The sequence below is a fragment of the Equus quagga genome, chromosome 4 (assembly GCF_021613505.1).
Source record: "Equus quagga isolate Etosha38 chromosome 4, UCLA_HA_Equagga_1.0, whole genome shotgun sequence".
Taxonomy (NCBI): Eukaryota; Metazoa; Chordata; class Mammalia; order Perissodactyla; family Equidae; genus Equus; species Equus quagga.
The window spans coordinates 61,986,323-62,009,405 of NC_060270.1; the positions used below are offsets into that span (position 1 = coordinate 61,986,323).

Sequence of the window (23,083 nt, forward strand, 5' to 3'; positions counted from 1 at the left end):
AAAAAAAAGTTTAATTAGAAAAAACCATTTATGTCATTAGTTTAATGGCTGCATGGTATTGGTTTATATGTTTGCATCATAATTCTTAACCAATTCTGTACTATTTAGAACATTTTTGTTGTTTCAGTTTTTTAATATCATAAATAATGCTACATTGAACATCCTTGTTGATAAGCTTCTGGGAATGCTTTATTCTCCTTTTTGTTTTTCTTTTGCCCTTTACTTTTAAAAAACTATCAAAATTATGCATGCAAATAGTCATACAACCAAATGTTACTAAGATAATGCTTTTCAAACTTTAAAGTGCATGTAAACCACCTGGGGTCTGTTGGGATGCAGGCTCGGGCTCAGATGTGGGCGGGGCCTGCGGTTCGCAGTCTAACAGCCTCCCAGGTGGGCACTACCGCCCCTACCCTCAGGGAGCGTTAGAACACTTCCTTGGGAAACAACAGCCACTGGGCCCATCCCTCCCCCACCAGAGACAACCAAGTTCGGTTAGTTAATTTTAAATTAATTAATTTTAAACTGCTGTTTTGATTTATTATTTATTTTGATTTGTTATTTTAAAATATTATCTGTTAGCTTCCAGCTGTGGTCGTGATGAAGATTCAGCCTCTTGCACGTCTATCCTCTCTCCATTCGTATCCTCTTAATATCATATTTCCCAATATGTAGTTAAATCAATAACAAGTGTTTATATCGTTGTGAGTATGAAAATATTCTTCACTGTAAAGCCAAGCAGTGGGCTACAGTGACATTTCTTTTGCTTTTTTCTGGAGTTAATAATTGTTGCAGTTTTCATATGTATGATTTTCTATAAATCTGTCCTTAAATTTGACTCTCTACCAGATCACCCACAAAGCATTTTCCAGATGTTCAAACAGGTCAGTATTCTGTCAAGTCTCTCCTTTCTCCTGGAGACCTTCCTTCCAGAACCCTCTGGCCTCCTGCTCTCTTTTGGACTGTTCTCCAGAAATTCTGCATAACTCTCTGTGATCTCCTGTTTCTCGGATCCTCTGCTTTCCTCTACTCCTTTGTTATGTTCAAGAACATCCCTCAGTAGCTTCGTAAGAAAAAGTACATAGGAGGTAGAGTTTTTGAGTTTTTTGAACATCTGGAAAAAAACCTTTTTTTTTAACTTTCATATTTGATGTATAGTTGGGCTTTGTGTAGAATTCGGGGTTGAAGTTATCCTTCAGAGACTTGAAAGCATTGCTCCACTGTGTTCTAATATCAAACTGCTGGTGGAAGGGTGGTGGCGCTGTTATTCCAGCCATTTGTGTGTGGCTTGTTGGTTTTTTCTTTAGAAGCTTTTTGGGTCCTCTCTTTTATCCCTGGTGTTGTGAAATTTCTTAGTGATAATCCTGAATGTGCGTTTCTTTTTATTTATTGTGCTAAACATTCAGTGTGCCCTTTTAATCAGCAGACTTAACCTTCAGTACTGGGGAAAAACATTTATTATTTATTTGATAATTTCCTTCCCTCCTTTTTCCTCCTTTTTCGCTGGAACTCCTGTTAGAGAGGTTGTAACTCCTTGACAATGCTGTAATATTCTTACCATTCTATGTTCCATCTTTCCATTTTTGTTTTGTATCTTTGGGAGCAATTTTCTCAAATTTATTTCCAACCCTCCTATTGAATTTTTCCATTGTTCATTGTTCTCTAATTTTATTTTGTAATAAAAATGGCTTTGTTTTGATTATATGAATAATATATGCACATTATAAAGAATTCCAACAATACAGAAAATTATAGAGAACATTAAAAATTCCCTGTAATCCTACCACTTTGTGGTAATCACCCTAACATTTTGGTGACCATCATTTTATTCTTCCTGTTATACAAACACACTCAAACAAAGCCACACATGCAATTTGATATAAACAGGAGGTCATTCATGTTGTTTTTATCACAGATGCTATCTGTGTCCCTCTTCCCACCTCAGCATCACCTCGTTGTGGTCCCCCATTAACCTGTGGCAACAGCCTGGTGAATGGCATTCTGTGTTTTCTCCATGCTCTTACAATCATATAGAGATGCATATATATGTGTACATGTCTATACAAACACCCAAACACCCTTCCTGTGTCTTACACTTACCATTTAACAACACACATGGAAAGATCTCCAAGGTACTTGTAATTCTAATGGCTGCATAATATTCCATGGTGTGATGATTAAAATTTGCACCTCCTTTCACCTATAGATAGCTACACACTTTGTTTTAGTTCCTGACAGCTACAAATATTGATTTGATAAACACCATTTTATATATAACCCCATAGATTAGTACATTTTAGTGAATAGAGTCTCAGGGGTGGAACTGCCAAAGAGTATAAGCATTTTTATATTTTAATAGATTTCAGATTGTCTTCCAAAAAGGCTATAATACTTCACATTTCCAGTAGCATTTTATATTTCTCCACATCTCCATCAGTAATGAGCACTATACTCATAATTCTTTTTTTGGTTTGATATTGTTGCTGTTGTTTTAGACTTTTATTTTGTTTTAACTTTTGTTAGCACATATAACTAGAGTTGCTTTTTCTTGTTCCTGCTTGCTCTTTTTTAAACTTCGCATTTTAAAATAATCATGGATCTACAGGAATTAACAAGAATATGGAGAGGTCCAGTGTACCCTGCAAGGTAACATCTTTCCTAACTGTAGAACAAACTAAAGCCAGGAACTGACACTGGAAGAATGTGTGCATACTTCTGTGCCATTTCCTCACGTGTGTAGACTCATGTGATGACCACAAGCAGATAGAGACTCTTCCATCGCCCTCGTGCTACGCTCTTCACACTCATCTCTCCCTCCCCTCCTCTCACTACTTTCAGCTACTAATCTGATCTCCATCTCAAGGATTTTTTCATTTCAGAAATGTTACCTTTTGAGATTGACTTTTTTTTTCAATAAGCATAAATCCATTGATTTCCATTGAGTTATTGTGTGTATCCATAGTTCATTCCTTTTTATTGCTGAGTACTATTCCACAGTATGGCTTTACCATATTTTCCCTTATCAATTACCTGGTGAAAGTAACTTGGGTTGTTTCATTTTGGGCTATTGCATTTAAAGCTCCTGGAAACACTTATGAAAGGGTTTTTGGGCGGACAAAAATTTTCATCTTCTGGGATAAATGCCCATCGGTGTGATTGCTGAGTTGTATGGTAAGTATATGGTTAGCTTTTTAAGAAAGTGCCAAATGTTTTCCAGAGTGGCTGTACCATTTTACATCCCACCATCAACGTGTGAGAGATCCACTTCTCTACATCCTGACCAACATTTGGAGTTTTAGATGTTTTCATTTTACCCCTACTTTATGCTTTACTAATAAGCATGTGGTGATATTGTGATAATGATTTACATTTCCTTAAGTGATGTTAACATTTTTCATGTCCTTATTTGCTGTCGTCGTCTGCTCAGGCTGCTATAACAAAATACTACAGACTGGGTAGCTTAGAAAAACAGCAGAAATTTGTTTCTCACAGTTTTGGAGGCTGGGAAGCCTAAGATCAAGGTGCTGGCTGATTTGGTGTCTGGAGAGCTCTCTTCGTGGATGGCCGTCTTCACTGTGATGTCACATGGCTCTCCGGGGCCTGTTTTATAAGGGCACTAATCCCATTCAAGTGGGCTTTGCCCCCATGCCTTAATCACCGCCAAAGGCCCCACCTTGGGATTAGGATTTCAACATATGAATTTTGGGGGGACACAAAACATTCAGCCTATAGCATTTGCCACACATATGTACCTTCTTCAGTGAAATGTCTCTCTGTGTCTTTTGCACATTCTCTAATTGAATTCTTGCTTTTTACAGTGGAGTTTTGAGAGTTCTTTTTTTCTTAAATGAGATATACCTGACAGATGACATTCTGTAAATTTAAGGTGTACAACGTATTGGATCTGATACAATTATATATTGCAATATGATTATCAGCATTAGCTAACACCTCTATCATGTCACATGATTTTCTCTTCTTTTTGTGGTAAGAACATTTAATATCTGGTCTTCTAGCAACTTTGAAGTTTATAATACAGTATTGTTGACTATAATCTCTATGCTCGCATCAGATCTCCAAGACTTATTCATCTTCTAGTTACAAGTTTATGCCCTTAAACCACATCACCCAATTCTCCCACCACCCCCCCCATCCCCTGGGAGCCACCATTCTACTCTTTGATTCTACGAGTTCAGCTTTTTTAGATTCCACGTGTGAGTTCATACAGTATTCGTCTTTCTCTGTCTGACTTATCTCACTTAGCATAATGCCTTTAAGGTCCAACCATGTTGTCATAAATGGCAGGATGTCCTTCTTTCTCATGTCTGAATAACATTCCATTGTATATATATGCTCCATCTTCTTTATCCATTTATTCCTTGACAGACAGTGTGTTTCCATATTTTGGCTATAGTGAATAATGCTGCACTAAACTTAGGAGTGCAGATATCTCTTTAATATTCTGTTTCCATTTCCTTTGGATATATACCCAGGGATTGCTAGATCATATGGTAGTTCTACTTGTAATTATTTAAAGAACCTCCATACTATTTTCCATAGTAGCTGAACCAATTTATATTCCCACCAACAGTGCACAAGGGTTCCCTTTTCTCCACATCCTCGCCAACATTTCTCTCTTTATCTTCTTGATGAAAGCCATCCTGACAGGTGTGAGGTGATACCTCATTGTGGTTTTTGATTTACATTTTCCTGATGATTAGTGATGTTGAGCATCTTTTCATGTACCCTTTGGCCATTTGTATGTCTTCTTTGGAAAAATGTTCAGTTCCTCTGCCCATTTTTAATCGGATTGTTTGGTTTTTTGTTATTGAGTTGTATGAGTTCTTTATATATTGTGGATTTTAACCTCTTATCAGATATATGGTTTGCAAATATTTTCTCTCATTTTGTAGGTTGTCTTTTCATTTAGTTGTTTCCCTTATTATGCAAAAACTTTTTAGTTTGATGTTGATTTTTGCCTTTGTTGCTTGTGCTTTTAGTATCATATCCAAAAAATCATTGCCAAGACCAATGTCAAGGAGGTTATCACCTATGTTTTCTTCTAGGAATTTTATGGTTTCAGGTCTTACATTCAAGTCTTTAATCCATTTTGAGTGAACTTTTGTGTATGTTGTAAGATACTGGTCCAGTTTCATTCTGGCGAATGCCATACTGGTTCATTGCATGTGGCTGTCCAGTTTTCCCAACACCATTTATTGAAGAGACTGTCCCTTCCCCATTGTATATTCTTGGTTACTTTGTTGTAAATTAATTGACCATATATGTGTGGGTTTATTTCTGGGCTCTCTATTCTGTTTCATTGATCTGTGTGTCTGTTTTTATGCCAACGCTATGCTGTTTTCATTACTATAGCTTTGTAATATAGTTTGAAATCCAGCTTTGTCCTTCTTTCTCAAGATTGCTTTGGCTATTCAGGGTCTTTTGTGGTTCCATTCAAATTTTAGCTTTGTTTGTTCTATTTCTGTGAAAAAATGTCGTTGGAATTTTGATAGGGATCGCATTGAATCTGTAGATGGCTTTGAGTATTATGGACATTTTAACAATATTAATTCTTCCAATCCATGAGCATGGAATATATTTCCATTTATTTCTGTATTCTTCAGTTTCTTTCATCAATGTCTTGTAGTTTTCAGGTCATTCACCTCCTTAGTTAAATTTACTCCTAGGTATTTTATTCTTTCTGATGCAATTGTAAATAGGATTGTTTTCTTAATCTTTTGTTCTAATATTTTGTTTTTAGTGTAGAGAAACACAACAGATTTCTGTATGTTGATTTTGTATCTTGCAACTTTACTGAATTCATTTATTACTTCTAAAAGTTTTTTGGTGGGGTGTTTAAGGTTTTCTATATAATATCATGTCATCTGCAAATAGCAACAGTTTTACTTCTTCCTTTCCAATTTGGATCCCTTTTATAGTCATATGCCACATAACAATGTTTTGGTCAACCATGGACCACATATACAACAGGGGTCCCATAAGATTATGATGTAGCTGAAAGATTCACATCACTGAGTGACCTTGTAGCCACTGTAATGTCATAGCACAATGCATTACTCACATATTTGTGGCGATGCTGCTGTAAACAAACCTACTATGCTGCCAGCTGTATAAAAGTATAGCACATACAATTATGTACAGAACATAATACTTGATAATGATAATAATGGCTCTGTTACTGGTTTATGTGTTTACTATACTTTCAATCATTATTTTAGAGTGTACTCTTTCTACTTATAAAAAAAGAGGTTTCTGGGGGCTGGCCCAGTGGTGTAGTGGTTAGGTTCACGTGCTCTGCTTCAACAGTCCAGGGTTTGTGGATTCGGATCCTGGGCACAGACCTACACACTGCTCATCAAGCTATGCGGTGGCAGCATCCCACATGAAAAATAGAGGAAGACTGGCATAGATGTTAACTCAGTGACAATCTTCCTTACCAAAAAAAAAAAAGAGTTTACTGTAAAATAGTATGCTGTGCTACACCAGCAACTGACTCATACGTTTCGTGTTTACTGTATCTCTTGCATCATTTTCTGTAGTGCTTGATTTAATCTTGTGTTGTTTTGTGCATCATGGTCCCTCAGCATGCAAAATCCACTGCTAATGTTGCCAGTAAGAGGCCACATCAAGTGATTGGCCTGGAAAAGAAATTAAAAGTGATTTAGGTAGAAAATCAGTGATGCTTATTTCTCGCCCATCAGGCATGTCCCATTCCACCACAGCTACGATCTTAAAGAACAAGAACAAAGTGACAGAAGCTGTTAAAGGATCTGCTTCACTGAAGGCAATGAGACTAACAAAAATTCAGGAAGGGCCTATATGAGACATGGGGAATCCTAAATTGAAGACTAGACAGAGAATATGTCCCTCTCAGCACCATGACAATCACAGCCAAAGCAAAAGTTTGTTTGCGATGTTAAAAGAAAAGGCTGGACCTGGCTATAATGTTGAATTTACTGCTGGCTCTGGGTGGTTTAAATAATTCAAGAATCATTATTCATACGTAACATGAGAGTGAGTGGTGAGTCTGCCAGTGCTGATGTGAAGGCAGCTGAAGAATTTTTGCAAACTCTAGATAAGCTGATTGTGGAAGAAAATTACTTGCCAGAGAAAATATTCAATATGGATGAAACCTCCCTATTCCGGAAACAGATGCTTGAAAGGACTTTCATCCATAAGGAGGCCAAGACAGTGCCAGGTTTCAAGGCTTTTAAGGACAAGATAACAGTCTTGCTTGGGGGCAATGGACCCTTTGTGATCTGGCACAGTGAGAACCCCAACGCCTCCAAGCCTATCAGTGAGCACACACTGCCAGTGAACTACAGGAACAGCAAGAAGTCACAGATGACCCAGCTGCTCTTCCAAGGTGCCCTCCTGAATTGCTGTGCCAGCGAAACGAAGTGCTGTTTGGAGAATAAGATGCCTTTCACGATTTGGCTTATTGTTGATAAAGCTCCCAGACATCCTCCTTTTATTGGTGATCTTCATCCCAGCATCAGAGTGGTGTCTCTGATGTCTCCCTCCAAACACCACCTCCTAGATCCAACCAAGGGATCAAGGAGTAACAGCGGCTTTTAAGGCCTGCTACCTGAGGAGGACCTTTGACCAGGCCATTGCTGCAACTGAGGAAGACACTGATGCAATTCTGGAAGGATTACAGCATCTGTGACTGCACAAAGAACCTTGCTTGGGCTTCAGATGATGTCACCAAGAAGTGTATGAATGGCATCTGGAAGAACACACTCAAAAGGTTCGTCCATGTCTTCAAAGGATTTGCCAAGGATGAGGAGGCTGCAAAAATCAACAAGGCTGTGGTTGAGATGGAAACCACCTTGACCAGGGTGTGGATGAGGATGACGCTGAGGGGCTCCTAGAGGTGCTTCCCGAGGAACCGACTAGTGAGGAGTTGTTGGAACTGGAACGGGAATGCATAGCTGAAGAAGAGGCAAAAGAAAATAAAATGAAGGAGAAGAAAATTTACAGTGAAGGGTTTAGCAGAAGCTTTTGCAGAACTTTTAGAAAGCTTGAAAACATGGATCTCAACACTGAAAGGCTTTCATTAATAGCGAGGAATGTTCCTGGTTCATTATCTGCTTACAAGCAAAACTATGAAAAAACAGAAACAAACCAAGCAAACCACCATGGACGTATTTCTGAAAAGAGTGGCACCTCCTCAAGAAGGGCCTCAGGCAGTTCCTTCAGGAGGCATTCCAGAACAGGCACTGTTAGCATAGGAGATGACAGCCCCATGTGTGTTAGCGCCCCTGAGGACCTTCCACTGGGACAAGATGTGGAGGTGGAAATCAGTGATGTTGGTGATGCTGACCCTGTGCAGGCCTAGGCTAATGTGTGTGTGTCTTAGTTTTTAAGAAAACAAGTTTAAAATGTAATAAAAAATAAAAATTAAAAATTTTTAAAATATAAAAAAGCATATAGAATAAAAGATATAAAGAAAGAACGTATTTTTGACAGCTGATAATGTGTTTGTGTTTTAAGCTAAGTATTATTACAAAAGTTTAAAAGTTAAAAAAATTTTAAAGTTTATAAAGTAAAGAAGTTACAGTAAACTAAGGTTAATTTATTATTGAGGAAAGAAAAATATTCTTATGAAATTAGTGTAGCCTAAGGGTACAGTGTTGTAAAGTCTACAGTAGTGACAGTGATGTTCTAGGCCTTCACATCACTCACCTCCCATTCGCTGACCCACCCAGAGCAACTTCCAGTCCCGTAAGCTCCATTCATGGTCAGTGCCCTATTACAAGCGTACCATTTTTTATCTTTTATACCATATTTTTACTGTACTTTTTCTATGTTTAGGAACACAAATACTTACCATTGTCACAACTGCCTACAGTATTCAGTGTAGTAACATGCTGTACATGTTTGTAGCCTAGAAGCAATAAGCTATAACATAACCTAGGTGTGTAGTGGGCTCTACCATCTGGGTTTCCGTCCATGCACTCTGTGACGTTCGCACAATGATGAAATTGCCTAATGACACATTTCTCAGAGTGTATCCCCGTCATTAAGTGACACATGACCATATTTCTTTTTCTTGCCTAATTGCTGTGGCTAGGACTTTCAATAGTATGTTGAATAAAAGTGGTGAGAGTGGGCATCCTTGTCTTATTCCTGATCTTAGAGGAAAAGCTTTCACCTTTTCACTGAGTATGATCTTAGCTGTGGACTTGTCATATATGGCCTTTATTACGTTCAGGTACTTTCCCTCTATGCCCACTTTGTGGAAAGTTGTTGAGTTCTTTTCTTAATGATTTTTATCTGTTAAACTTCTCATTTTTTTCATGTGTTTTCCTGATTTCACTTAATTGTCTGCGTTTTCTTGTAGTCCACTGAGTTTCCTTAAAACAGCTATTTTGAATCTTTATCATGTAAATTGCAGACGTCCATGTCTTTGCAGCAGGTTACTGGAGTATTACTGTGATCTTTGGTGGTGTCATGTTTCCCTGATTTTTCATGCTCCTTGAAGTTTTGCCTTGCTTTCTTGGAATCTGAAGTAGCCGTCAACTCCTCCAGCCTTTACCAACTGCCCTCGGGAGAGAAATACCTGCAGTCAGCCCTGCTTGTGGTTGTGGGGCCTTCTCAGATCTTCTGTGAGTGCACCTGTTCCACACTTCTTACTCCCCTTCTGGCAGATTTCCTCAGTTGGCATGTCTTCTACTGATTCTGCAAAGCACCAGGCTGGGTGTGATAGTCTCCCTTTTGGTTTCCAAAAGATGGCACTAAAACACGTTTGTGTTCTCTCCCTGACCCACAGATTCAGGCCAGTTTTCTGCAGGTGCTCACCAGCCACTTTTTATATCCTTTTTATTTCAGCCTACTTATATCATTATATTTGAAATGTTTCTTATAGCCAGCAAATAGTTGGTTGTTTTTTTAATTTACTCTGCCTTTCTCTGTTTTTAATTGGTCTTTTTACCGTATAATATTTACCATTTATATTTAAAGTAATTATTAAGGCTTAAGTCTGGCTTTTTATTTTTATTTTTTCTGTTTTTATGTTTATCGTTTTTGTGTTCTTTTTCCTGGAGTCCTATGGGTTACTTGAATATTTTTGAGAATTGTATTTTTATGTATCTACAGCTTATTTGAATCTTTTAAAATAATTTTTTAGTGGTGCTCTAGGTATTACATTGTATATATACAACTTACCATCACAGTCTACTGTGGGGACATTTTACCCGTTCAAGTGAAGTATAGAAACTTTACCTCCTTTTAAATTCCTTTACCCTACCTTGTTTACAATATAATTGTCTTAAATATTTCCTCTAAATACATTGAGAACCAAATCAGACAATGTTATAATCTCTGCTTCAAATATCAAACATAATTTAGAAATCTCAAGAAGAGAAGGAATGTGTTATATTTATCCATATTTTTACTCTCTTTACATTGTTCTCTTTTTCTTCATTATTCTTCTTACATTGATGTTGGTTGTAAGATTCTTTATTTTATCATCTGTTTCAAAGCTTCCTTTAGCCACTTTTTAAGAGTATATCTGATGGCAATAAATTCTCTCAGTTTTCCTTCCTCTGAGAATGTCTTGATTTTTCCTTCATTCCGTAAGGATATTTTCACTGGATATGGGATTCTACGTTAACAATTGTTTTATTGAAAAAAGTTGTGCCACCTCCTTCTGGCTTCTCGGGTTTCTGATGTCACTTAAACTGCTTTTCCCTTAAAGGGAAGGTGTGTTTTCTTTCTCAGTGCTTTCAAGATTTTTTCTTTGCCCTTATATTTTCAGAAGTTTAATTATGATGTTTCTTCATGTGGATTTCTTTGGGCTTATCCAATTTTGGTACAGTCAACTTCTTAAATCTGTAGCTTTGTCTTTTGCCAAGTTTTGGAAAATTTTAGCCATTATTTCTTGGAGTACATTTTCACCCCCACCCACTTCCTTCTCTCTTTTTTGGACTCCAATTACTCTAGTATTCTGATCTTTCTTTATAGTCTCATATGTCCTTGAGCTTCCGTTTATTTTTTTTTTTCAGTTTGTTTTCTCTTTGTTTTTCAGACTGCGTAATTTCTATTGTTCTATCTTCAAGTTCAGTGATCTTCTGTGCTCTCCATTCTCCCATGAGCCCATCCATTGAATTTTTTATTTTGGTTATTGTATTTTTCAATTGTTTTATTTAGTTATTCTTTATTTCTTTGTTAAGATTTTCTGTTTTCTGAGATGTGCTATTTTTTCACTTGTTTCAAGAGCATTTGTATTGCTTGTTGAAGCATCTTTATCATAGCTGCTGTAAAATATTTGTCAGGTAATTCCAGCATCTGAGTCTTCTCGATGTTGGTATTTGTTAACTTTTTTCTTTTTCAAGTTGAGATTTTCTCCATTCCTGGTAGGACAAGTGAGTTTCAGTTTTATTCTGAGCATTTGGGGTAGTATGTTTTGAGTCTTTGGATCTTATTTAAATCTTCTATTTTGCAGACCACCTGTAACACCACTCCTTTGGGGGAAAGTGGGTACTGCCTCATTACTGCCAGGTGTGGGTGAAACCCTAGGTTCCTTATTTGGCCTCTGTTGCTGACCTGATGCACACATGGGTGTCTCATTATGAATGAGTGGGGATGGGAGTTAAGGTCTCCACTAGGACTCCAGTGACACCACCCTGGTTGAGAGGAGACTTGTTAAAGCTCCCCACAGGCTCAGGAGGCTTTGTTACTGCTGGGTGATGGGGAAGGTCCTGGCTCTCTGCTAGGCCTTCTCCTACATGACCCCAGCAGGGCAGGAAAGGGATGGCTCACTGCTGCCAGGAAGGGGATGGAAGAAACCATGGGGGAGAGCCTCGTTATCACTGGAGGGGATCTAACTCCCAGCTTCCCACCAGGCCTTCTCAACACGATTTGGCTAGGGGAGAATTATTCCTCATCGTAGCTTGGTGAGGATGGAAGTTCCCCACTCGTGCTTTGCTGAGGAGGGCAGAGAATGAGGGGATATTGTGTGGTTTTTACCATGTTAGAGTAGGGCAGTTCTTGTCTAAAAGTTTTCTGTCTTGCTAGGCTGGTTCTCTACAGTTAGAGAAAGCAGGCTTTTGTTAGGGTTTTATGTCTGAGCCTAGAGGCATTTCCAGGTAGCAAGATTCTCCAGCACTATATATGAGACATATATAAAAGGAATACATGAGGCAAGAGAAAGCCCAGGGAACTCACTGGTGAGTTGTTCCTTGAGTTCTGGGATCTCTAGCTAGTGTAATTTCTTCTCTCTGACATTCAGAGTCTTCATATTTTTCTTTTATATATAATGTCTGAAGTTTTTATCCATACTAAGTGGGATAAATAGGGAGAAGTCTGTCTACGCCATCTTGTCCAGAAGTGGAAGATCCGTGGGTGTTTTTTTTTTTTTTTTTCACACCAGCATGCTCTTGTTTCACGGTTACAGTATCTTTCCTCTTTCTTTTTGAGGTTATTAATATTAGTTCTTTTTAAGTTTTCTTCTATCCCCCACGTTTTCTATTTAGTGGGGTTTTTTTCTTGTTTATTTGGTCTTTTTAGTGTGTTGTGGATTTTTTCTAAATGTCTGGCAATCTTTGGCTGCAATTTACATTTATTAAAAGTGTGGCACCGTACATCTGTTTGGTGCTATGGGCATGTTTGGGGCTAATCAGCTAGTGGGCTTCACTATAGGACAACTAAGTGAGAATTTGCTTATTTTATAAATCAGTATTTGGAAGTCTTTTCTCTGAGGTTGGTAAATTTTGCCAGAGAGATATCCTCCAGTCTCCCACCTAGGAGTTACAGGCTTATTCTGGGAATGCAGCAGGAAGCTGAGTGACCCACAGTTCACTAAGCAGATTTTTCTGTTATCCCTGTTTTCATCCCAAACCTCTTCACTGCTTTCACCAATAAATCTGCTGTCCCAGAATCTGGATCCTCTTGTTTAGTTATGCAAATCCATGAGTCTCTGGTGTTTTTAATTTGGCAGACAATTTGAGTAGGAGAGAGGGGAAATGAAAAGGGGAGTATGCATAGTCACTAGGCTGATTGGGCTAGGGGAGGTTACCTGAAGGCCAGACTTTCACAGACTTTAAACCAAAACCTCGGTATGCTTCCCCAAGACTTGCCCCTGTCCTGCACAGTCGCTGATAACTTCTTTCCTTTAGATAGCTTCCTGTGCCTGGCAAAATCATTTCCTACACCCACTTACCAGTTTCCAGATTTTGTTGAAATTCCTCATGTGCCATTGTGTCATCTTAGTTTTTTTCCTTTCAGATTACAAAAATGGATAGTAGGTACTTAACTAATGATAGCTCCTTCCTTTCTTAGCTGCTTTGTCCAAAAAGCAGCTCTAGTGTTTAAATCAGCAGCTAAGAATACAGGAGCTATTGTTGGCTTATTACCTACCATGTGCCATCTACTTTTTCATTTCAATTATTTTACTGAGATCTTTTGGTTTATAACATTGTGTAATTTCAGCTGTAATTATATATCAATTTCTGTATATACTGCCGCATGCTCACCACCAATAGTATAATTTTAATGTTACCATACATATATGCCCCTTTCACCCCCCCATCCCCTTCCCCTCTGGTAACCACTAATCTACTCTCTTTATCCATATGTTTGTTCATCCTCCACATATGAGTGAAATCATCTGGTGTTTGTCTTTCTCAGACTGGCTTATTTCGCTTAGCATAATTCCCTCTAGGTCCTTCCATGTTGTTGCAAATGGGATGATTTTGTCTTTTTTTCTGGCTGAGTAGTATTCCATTGTGTATATATACCACATCTTCTTTATCCAATCATGAGTTGATGGGCACTTTGGTTGCTTCCACATCTTGGCTATTGTCAATAGTGCTTCAGTGAACATAGGGGTGCAGAGATCTCTTTGACTTGTTGATTTCAAGTTCTTTGGATAAATACTCAGTAGTGGGATAGCTGGGTCATATGGTATTTCTATTTTTAATTTTTTGAGAAATCTCCATACTGTTTTCCATAGTGGCTGCACCAGTTTGCAATCCCACCAGCAGTGTATAAGGGTTCCCTTTTCACTACATCCTCTCCAACATTTGTTATTTCTTGTCCTGGTAATTATAGCCCTTCTGACAGGTGTAAGGTGATATCTCATTGTGGTTTTGATTTACATTTCCCTAATGGTTAGTGATGCTGAATGTGTTTTCATGTGCCTATTGGCCATCCATATATCTTCTTTGGAAAAATGACTGTTCATATCCTCTGCCCATTTTTTGATTGGGTTGTTTTATTGTTGAGTTGTATGAGTTCTTTATATATTTTGTAGAGTAACCCCTTGTCAGATATATGTTTTGCAAATATTTTCCCCCAGTTGGTGGGTTGTCTTTTAGTTTTCTTCCTTGTTTCTTTTGCCTTGAAGAAGCTCTTTAGCCTGATGAAGTCCCATTTATTTTTTCCTTTGTTTCCCTTAACTGAGTAGACATGGTATTTGAAAAGATGTTGCTAAGACTGACATCAAAAAGTGTACTGCCTATATTTTCTTCCAGGAGTTTTATGGTTTCAGATGTTACATTCAAGTCTTTAATCCATTTTGAGGTAATTTTTGTGTATGGTGTAAGATAATGGTCTACTTTCATTCTTTTGTATGTGGCTGTCCAGTTTTCCCAGCACCATTTATTGAAGAGACTTTCCTTTCTCCATTGTATGTTCTTGGCTCCTTTGTCAAAGATTAGTTGTCCGAGGATGTGTGGTTTTATTTCTGGGCTTTCAGTTCTGTTCCATTGATCTGTGTGCCTGTTTTTGTGCCAGTACCATACTGTTTTGATTACTGTAGCTTTGTATATGTTTCGAAGTCAGGGATTGTGATGCCTCCAGCTTTGTTCATTTTTCTCAGGATTGCTTTGGCTATTCAGGGTATTTTGTTGTTTCATATAAATTTTAGGATTCTTTGTTCTAGTTATGTGAAGAATGTCACTGGGAGTCTTATTGGGATTGCATTGAATTCATAGATTGCTTTAGGTAATATCGACATTTTAACTATGTTTATTCTTCCAATCCACAAGCATGGATTATCTTTCTGTTTCTTTATGTGTTCTTTGATTTCTTTCAATAATGTCTTACATTTTTCGGTGTATAGGTTTTTCACCTCCTTGTTTAAGTCTATCCCTAGATATTTTCTTTTTCTTGCAGTTGTGAATGGAATTGTATTCTTGAGTTCTCTTTTTGCTAGCTTGTTATTCGAGTATAGAAATGCAACTGATTTATGTAAGTTGATTTTATACCTGCAGCACTGCTGTAGTTGTTGATTATTTCTAATAGTTTTCTGGTGGATTCTTTAGGGTTTTCTATATATATAATCATGTCATCCTCAAACAGCGGGAGTTTCACTTCTTCCTTTCCAATTTAGATACATTTTATGTCTTTTTCTTGCCTAATTGCTCTGGCCAACACCTCCAGTACTATGTTGAATGACAGTGGTGATAGTGGCACCCTTATCTTGTTCCTGTTCTCAGAGGGAAGGCTTTCAGTTTTTCCCCATTAAGTTATGATGTTGGCTGTGGTTTGTCATATGTGGCCCTTATTATGTTGAGGTACGTTGCTTCTATACCCATTTTATTGAGAGTTTTTTATCATAAATGGATGGTGGATCTTGTCAAATGCTTTCTCTACATCTATTGAGATGATCATGTGATTTTTATTCATCATTCTGTTAATGTGGTATATCACATTGATTCATTTGCAGATGTCAAACCATCCCTGTGTCCCTGGTATAAATCCCACTTGATCATGGTGTGTGGTCCTTTTAATGTATTGCTGTATACAGTTTGCCCATATTTTCCTGAGGATTTTTGCATCTAGGTTCATCAGCAGTATTGCCCTGTGATTTTCCTTCTATGTGTTGTCCTTTTCTGGTTTTGGTATCAGGGTGATGTTGGCCTCCAAGAATGAGTTAAGAAGGCTTCTATGGGGCCGGCCCTGTGGCCAAGTTGTTAAGTTCATGTGCTTCACTTTGGCAGCCCAGGGTTTCACCACTTTGAATCCTGGGTATGGACGTGGCACGGCTCATCAAGCCATGCTGAGGTGGCGTCCCACATGTCCCAACTAGAAGGACCCGCAACTAAAAATATACAACTATGTACCGGGGGGCTTTGGGGAGAAAAAGGAAAAATTTTTTTAAAATCTTTGAAAAAAAAGAAGCCTTCCATCTTCTTGAATTTTTTGGAATAGTTTGAGAAGGATAGGTATTAAATCTTCTTGAATGTTTGGTAGCTTTCTCCAGAGATGTCAACTGGTCCTGGAGTTTTGTTTTTTGGGGAGTTTTTTGATTACTGTTTCAATCTCTTTACTTGTGATTGGTCTACTCAGATTCTCTATTTCTTCTGGATTCAGTTTTGGGAGGTTGTATGAGTCTAAGAATTTATCCATTTCTTCTAGGATAACCAATTTGTTGGCATATCTTCTCCTAATATTCAATGTAATTTCTCCCTTTCATTTTTGATTCTATTTGTTTGAGCCTTCTCTTTTTTTTCTTAGTGAGTCTATCCAAAGGTTTGCTAATTTTGTTTATCTTCTCAAAGAACCAGCTGTTAGTTTCATTGATGCTTTCTACTGTTTTCTGTTTTTAGTCTCTATTTCATTTATTTCTGCTCCGATCTTTATTATTTTTCTCCTTCTGCTAACTTTGGGCTTTCTTTGTTCTTTTTCTAGTTCTATTAGGTGTAGTTTAAGATTACTTATTTGAGATTTTTCTTGTTTGTTGAGGTGGGCCTGTATTGCTATAAATTTCCCTCTTAGAATCACTTTTGCTGCATCCCATAAGAATTGGTATGTTGTATGTTCATTTTCATTTGTCTCTAGGTATTTTTTAACTTCTCCTTTGATTTCTTCATTGATCCATTGGTTGTTCAGTAGCATGTTGTTTAGTCTCCACATATTTATGACTTTCCCAGCTTTTGTCTTGTACTTTGTTTCTAGTTTCATAGCATCATGGTTGAAAAGATGCTTGATATGATTTCAATCTTCTTAAATTTATTTAGGCTTGCCTTGTTTCCCAACATATAGTCTATATTTGAGAATGTTCCATGTGCACTTGAGAAGAATGTGTATTCTGCTGTTTTTGGATGGAATGTTCTCTCGCTATATATGTCAGCTCTATTTTTTAAGGGTTCTAGATTATTTTTTAATCTCATTAGTTGTGTTCTTCATATCCAGAATGTTTGGTTTTCTTTTAGAATTTCAATCTCCTTGGTGAAGTATTCCTTCTGCTTATGCATTTTATTCCTGAGCTCATTGAACTGTCTTTCTGACTTTTCTTGTAACTCACTAAATTTCTTTTTTTTTTTTTGTGAGGAAGATTAGCCCTGAGCTAACTACTGCCAGTCCTCCTCTTTTTTGCTGAGGAAGCCTGGCCCTGAGCTAACATCGTGCCCATCTTCCTCTACTTTCTATGTGGGACGCCTACCACAGCATGGTGTGCCAAGCAGTGCCATGTCTGCACCTGGGATCCAAACCAGTGAACCCCAGGCCGCCGAGAAGCGGAACATGAGAATTTAACTGCTGCACCACCAGGCCGGCCCCTCACTGAATTTCTTTATGACAACTATTTTGAATTCTCTGCCATTTAGATTGTAAATTTCTGTGACTTCAGGATGGGTTTCTGGAGATTTGTCATTTTACTTCTGCTCTGAAGGGTTACTGCAGTTTTTCATGGTGTTTGATGAACTGACCCTTTGCTGGTGCATTTGTGTTAATATCGGGTCGCACATTCCACCTGCCACCTCTGGGTTGAAGCAGGAGCTGTGTTTCTGCTTTGACCCCATCTGCTGGAAGTTGTATGGGTATGGCTGCTCTATGTTTGCATGGGTTGACCACAGCTGCTCGGCTGGTGGCTCTTGTGGGGGCAGGGCCTCTGTGCTCAGTGGGTGGGTTGTGCAGGCACAGGCTGGCACTCTGCTCACTGGTGGTTTGGCTGAGCTGCTCTGTTTGGTGCATGGGGCTCCTTTATGGGGGCTGAGCCACAGCCACTCGGTCAGGAGCCTTCCCTCTGGTGTGGCTGCCAGTGCCCGGTGGCACTCCACAGGCTGGGCTACCCCTCAAAAGGGGTAGCTGTGAACAAGGGTAGCTGTTCACTTGTGCTTGGCTGCCCCACCTCCTCTTACAGTCACACCAGCCGCTGTGCTTCGTGGGCAGGGTTCCTTCACCTAGGCTGAGTCACAGCTACTCAGTGGTGAGCATTCCCAGTGACAGGCCACCACGGCACAGTAGGCACTCCTGTAGGCCAGGCTACCCTTCCAAGAGCATTTGCATGTAGGCTGGCCTGTCCTCCACCTCCTCTTACAGTCACACCAACTGCTGTGTAAGGATCTCTGACCAGACTCGCTGCTGCTGGAGAGGGTGAGGTGTCTTCTCACTTAGTTCCATTGGTTCCCAGGGATCCAGTCCCCCCATCGTCAGATGTGTAGCTGCATGGGTCTCTCAGGTGTCCTGTTGTGCTGTGTGGGTATCCTCTGTTGGTTAGTGAATGTCCATTTAATTGTCATTTAAAGGGGGAAAGACAAAGGGAACAACTCACTCAGCCATCTTGCTGATGCCATTCCATCTACTTTTCATCTATATAAAGAAAGCTCATGAATTTATCTGTCTCTATTGCCCATTATATTTTGAGTGCCTGGAGAGCTGGGACTCTGTTTTGTCCATCTTTGTGTTCCCATTGCTTAAGAAACTCCATGGCAGCAACTTTTTTCTGTTCCTTTTAGAATTTCTAGCATCTGTAGTGCTGTCTGGCACATACTGTGTACTCAAGAAAGACTTGCTGAATGATCTCAGAAAGTCAGGAAGTTGTCTACCTATTGGAACATTTCTTTATTCTGTAAAATTCTACTTTCATAACATAATGTAAATGTACCTTGCACTATGTGGTGATGGATTTTGATCTGCCTTGCTTGTGTTGGCTGAGGGAATGTCTGCTATTAAACAGACCCACATTAGGAGAGCACTTTGTTCATTTGTGGATAACAGGTTTACTTTACTGGGATGCAAACTGAGAAACTGACTCTGCACTGCCCAATACTACAGGGAGAGTCAGAGATTTGTGCTAGAAATTTCTCCAAATAGAAATGAAAAAAAGCCTCCTGAAAATAAAAATGAAAAACCAGAGAATAAGTTTAATCCTAAGTAGCATTTTTGTAGAGAAGTTCTTAGGCAGGGTCTGAAAATAAATCGTTTCAGAGAGAATGGACTCTATCACCACCACATCCATCTCAGCCCTGTCTACTTATTGACAAAGACAGTAACACTGGCTACCATATATTGATGTATTGAATGTGTGACAGGCATTATGCTAAGTGCTTTATGTGCACTATCTCATTTATTCGTATAACATTTCTGAGAGGTATTAGTATTTCCATCTTGTAGTTGAAGAAAGAGAGAGGGGGTTAAGGAAACTTGCCCAAAGTCACACTGCTAGTAAGAGCCAGAGCCAGGATTCAAACTCAGCTTATATAACCCCAAAGTCTGCTCTCTGACCCTCCACGCCAGGACCCATGAGGAGAAGCAGACAGCCTGATCTGCCTTGCCTCTCCCTTATTTGCCTGTCTTTTTAGTACAGTGATTCTCAAACTAGCCTTGCGTCAGAATCCCCTAGAGAGCATTTTAAACACAGATTGCTTGCCTACTCCCAGAATTTCTAACTCAGCAAGTCTTGGTGGGGCTTGAAAAGTTGTCTTTCTAACAAGTTCCCAAAGAACAAGTTATCTATTGCTGCATAATGGGCTGACTTTGCTGGGTGCCTTCGGCTCAGGGTTCTTCACAAGACTGTAGTCATGGTGTTGGCAGGGACTGCACTCATCTCAAGGCAAGACTTCACTCATGTGGCTGTTGGCAGGCCTCAGAGCCCTGCTAGCTGTAGGCTGGAGACATCAGTTCCTTGCCACATGAGCCTCTCCATAGCATCCCTCACAGTATGTCACCTGGCTTCCCCCAGAGCAAGGGATCCATGAGAGGCCCCCCAAAATGGAAGCCATAGCCTTTTTATAACCGAATCTTGAAAGTGACATACCATCACTTTTGCCATATTCTGTTCCTTAGAAGCAAGTCACTAAGTCCAGCCCACACTCACATTGAAGGACTCTGATAAGGGCCTGCATCAAGGAGGTGAGGTCTTTGGGGGCCATCTTAGAGGCTTCCCACCATATCAGGTGTTGCTGCTAGTCTAGGGACATACTTTGAAAAATACTGCTCTAATTAATGACCTCGGAACAAAAACCTTTTTTCCCGAGAAGATCAAAGCTCTTTGGTGAGTAAGTAAATGAATGTAAGACCCTAGCAGTCTCCCACGGTGGGGAGAGGGGTAGGAGGGGAATTAACTCTTTTCCATTAAGTTTATGGAAAAAATTACGGAAAGTTTTGCATTTATGACACCGAGTCTCCAGCAAACATTCTCTCTAAAGGCCTATAACCAAGCTGTGAAAGTGATAATGTTCTAAAGTTCTGATAAAAGTTGAGGATGAAACCATCACTGATGGCATCAAGCCAACAACTCAGGTATAGGCTGGTAGAAGGCTAAGGTATAGTGTATTGGAAAAGTCCAAGTTTTCTTCTAGTTTGAAGTCAGTGAGCTCATCTCTAGTGGCAGTAAGTGGCATTCCTGTGGAAGCCCCAGCATGAGGGTGGCTTGCCTTCCTTCCAGATGGCTTTATGTCACCTACTTACTAAATGGCCCTAGGAGGACCCAGCTTCCTTATCTGGTGTACATAAGATGTGTAACAGGGAGCCTTGCATAAAAATGTGCTCAATTAACATCCATCCCCTTTTAGGGGATGTCGAGAGTTTATAAAAGAGTCTGAGGTGTGGTCCTTGCTTAGTTATTTAGATGTTATTTCCACCCATGAAACAACAGAAAATTATACATTGTAGAATAGTGAATGGACATGGGATGTAGAATCAGAAGAATATGACACACAGAGCTGTGTGAACTCAGGTAATCACTTAAGCTCTCTAAGTTTCTATTACTCTATTTGTAGGATGTGGGTAATATACCAGCTGTTTCTAGACCACAGTGTAGTTGGGGAGAGAAAACTAAGTGAAAGCACTTTTTAAACTTAGAGAGATATTTGGGAAATAAAAAAAAAAGACAGTGGTTCTCAATGTTGGGTGCATACTAGAATCACATAGAGAACTTTGAAAAGTCTAGTTCCCAGGGTGTACCCCAAAACCATTATGAACCATTTATGCCTCCTCTACCTTCTTTTCTTTCTCCATATGTGTGCATGTATATATGTGTGTGTACATATGTGTATACAGTCATGTTCTGCATAACAAACTTTCAGTCAACACCAGACAGCATATACATTGGTGGTCCCATAAGATTAGTACCATAGAGCCTAGGTATGTAGTAGGCTATATACCATCTAGGTGTGTGTAAGTGCACTCTATGACATTTTCGCAACAACAAAATTGCCTAACAATGCATTTCTCAGAACAGATGCCCATTGTTAAGAAACACATGACTGTATATGTAAGTATATATAGGTGTGTATGTACATATGTATATAGACATGTGTGTATACATTTTTAAGGAAGTTTCTTGAAATATATTTTTAAAATTTCACCTTTGTTTCTATCAAATAGTATACACAAAGTGCTTAGGGATGACATTCCAAAGAGATGCTGTGACGAGGTGTCCACCGGGATGGGGGTGGTTTGACTTGGAGAACACATGTGAAGAAAAGGGGTTCTTCTCCCAGTGGCCATAGAACACAGCACGGTCGTGTCCACACAAAGCCAAAGTATTCTGTTAGTGTGGACAAATTCGATTTAGAAGTTCAGTTAGGGTGCCTGAGAGGGTAACTGCGACCTGGGACAAAGTGGCGGCAGCATAGGTAAGGTGCAGCTGTGCACACGTTTAGTTAGTGTCTGTGCTGAGAAGGAAGAAGTCATGAGTGCCTGTGTGTTTCTGTTCAAGTCTGTTCTCAGGGGACATTGTTCCAACAACAGCTTTTTGCCCCAACTGCTGACGTTTAAAAAGTATTCTGATGAGAATGCCAAGTTCAGTAATTACTTTTGAGTCCTAATTTTTTGATCAATGTAAAAGACTTGATTTTTTTAAATAGTCTTGAGAGAAGAAATTTTAACAGAAAAGATCTGTTTTGTTCCTAACCTTCATATTTTCCAAAATTACTGTGAATGAAGTATTTCACTGGAATCTGTATTTTGGGGCTTAATCAAAACATGGGGTTATAACCAAAAGAAACTGAAAAGAGAGGACACCGTGTGCCCAGTTGATATGTTCTCCTCTCTGCTCTCCAGAACCACATGCCGTGGGAAGAACAACCAGGCAAGAAGCCCAGTTGCTCCCTCGGTCAGAAAGCTTTTCACACTGAGCCAGCCCAGAGACCATTCTCTACCACTGAGATGGTGACATGGACCCTCCCCTCTGTCTCTGCTGAGGACGTCCCCAGGGAGACTCCTCCAGAACCCAGAAGCATGCCTCAGCACTCACACAGTTTAGATGAGCTGTGGCTGGAGAAGACGCAGAGGAGGAAGCTGAAGAAGCAGGCCCAGGTTGAAAGGAAGATGCATGCAGGGATAGCACATGAAGATGGAGTGCAGGTAAGCAGTTCACATCCCTGTGTCATCAGGCACCTGATAGCCCCCTTCCTCTGCAGCTGCTTGCATTGCCTGAGCTTTCCCCTCTTTCCTGTGCTGTAGCTTGTCACCCTTGGGCCCTCTGGAAACGGCATGATGACGCCCCCAGCCACTGCCTCTGCCCCAGTATAGCCTGCAGGAGAGACACTTCACAATGGTGTGTCCCAGAGCCACAGAGCTTGTGGCTCCCCCTTCCCTCTCTGCCGTGTGTCTCTGCCTGCGTTGGGCCCTATGCGAGGCAAGGAGCAGAACGGAAGAAGGCGGGGCCTTCCCACAAGCCCTTTCAGTACTACTTACCATTTAGTGAGGATCTACTCCGTGACACACACTGTGTTAGACACTGGACAGCATAATAATCATAGCGGTGCATGATGTTCGGATATAACAATCTTAAATGAATTAAATAATTATATTAAGTCAATTAAATTTTGTCTCTAGGGACATTTTGACACCGTGATTTTTGCATGAAACTGTCAGCCTATTAAAA

General features: G+C 39.5%; 1 protein-coding gene across 2 annotated transcripts in view; it reads left to right on the top strand.

The window, feature by feature from the left end:
• Window positions 1-23,083, top strand: part of ARHGEF4 (Rho guanine nucleotide exchange factor 4) — a 245,539-nt gene that overhangs the window by 90,880 nt on the left and 131,576 nt on the right. For both annotated transcript variants that reach the window (XM_046658663.1, XM_046658661.1), the window contains exon 3: window positions 22,258-22,560. In XM_046658663.1, coding sequence (XP_046514619.1) covers window positions 22,258-22,560 — 303 coding nt within the window. The remainder of the gene's footprint in view (window positions 1-22,257; window positions 22,561-23,083) is intronic.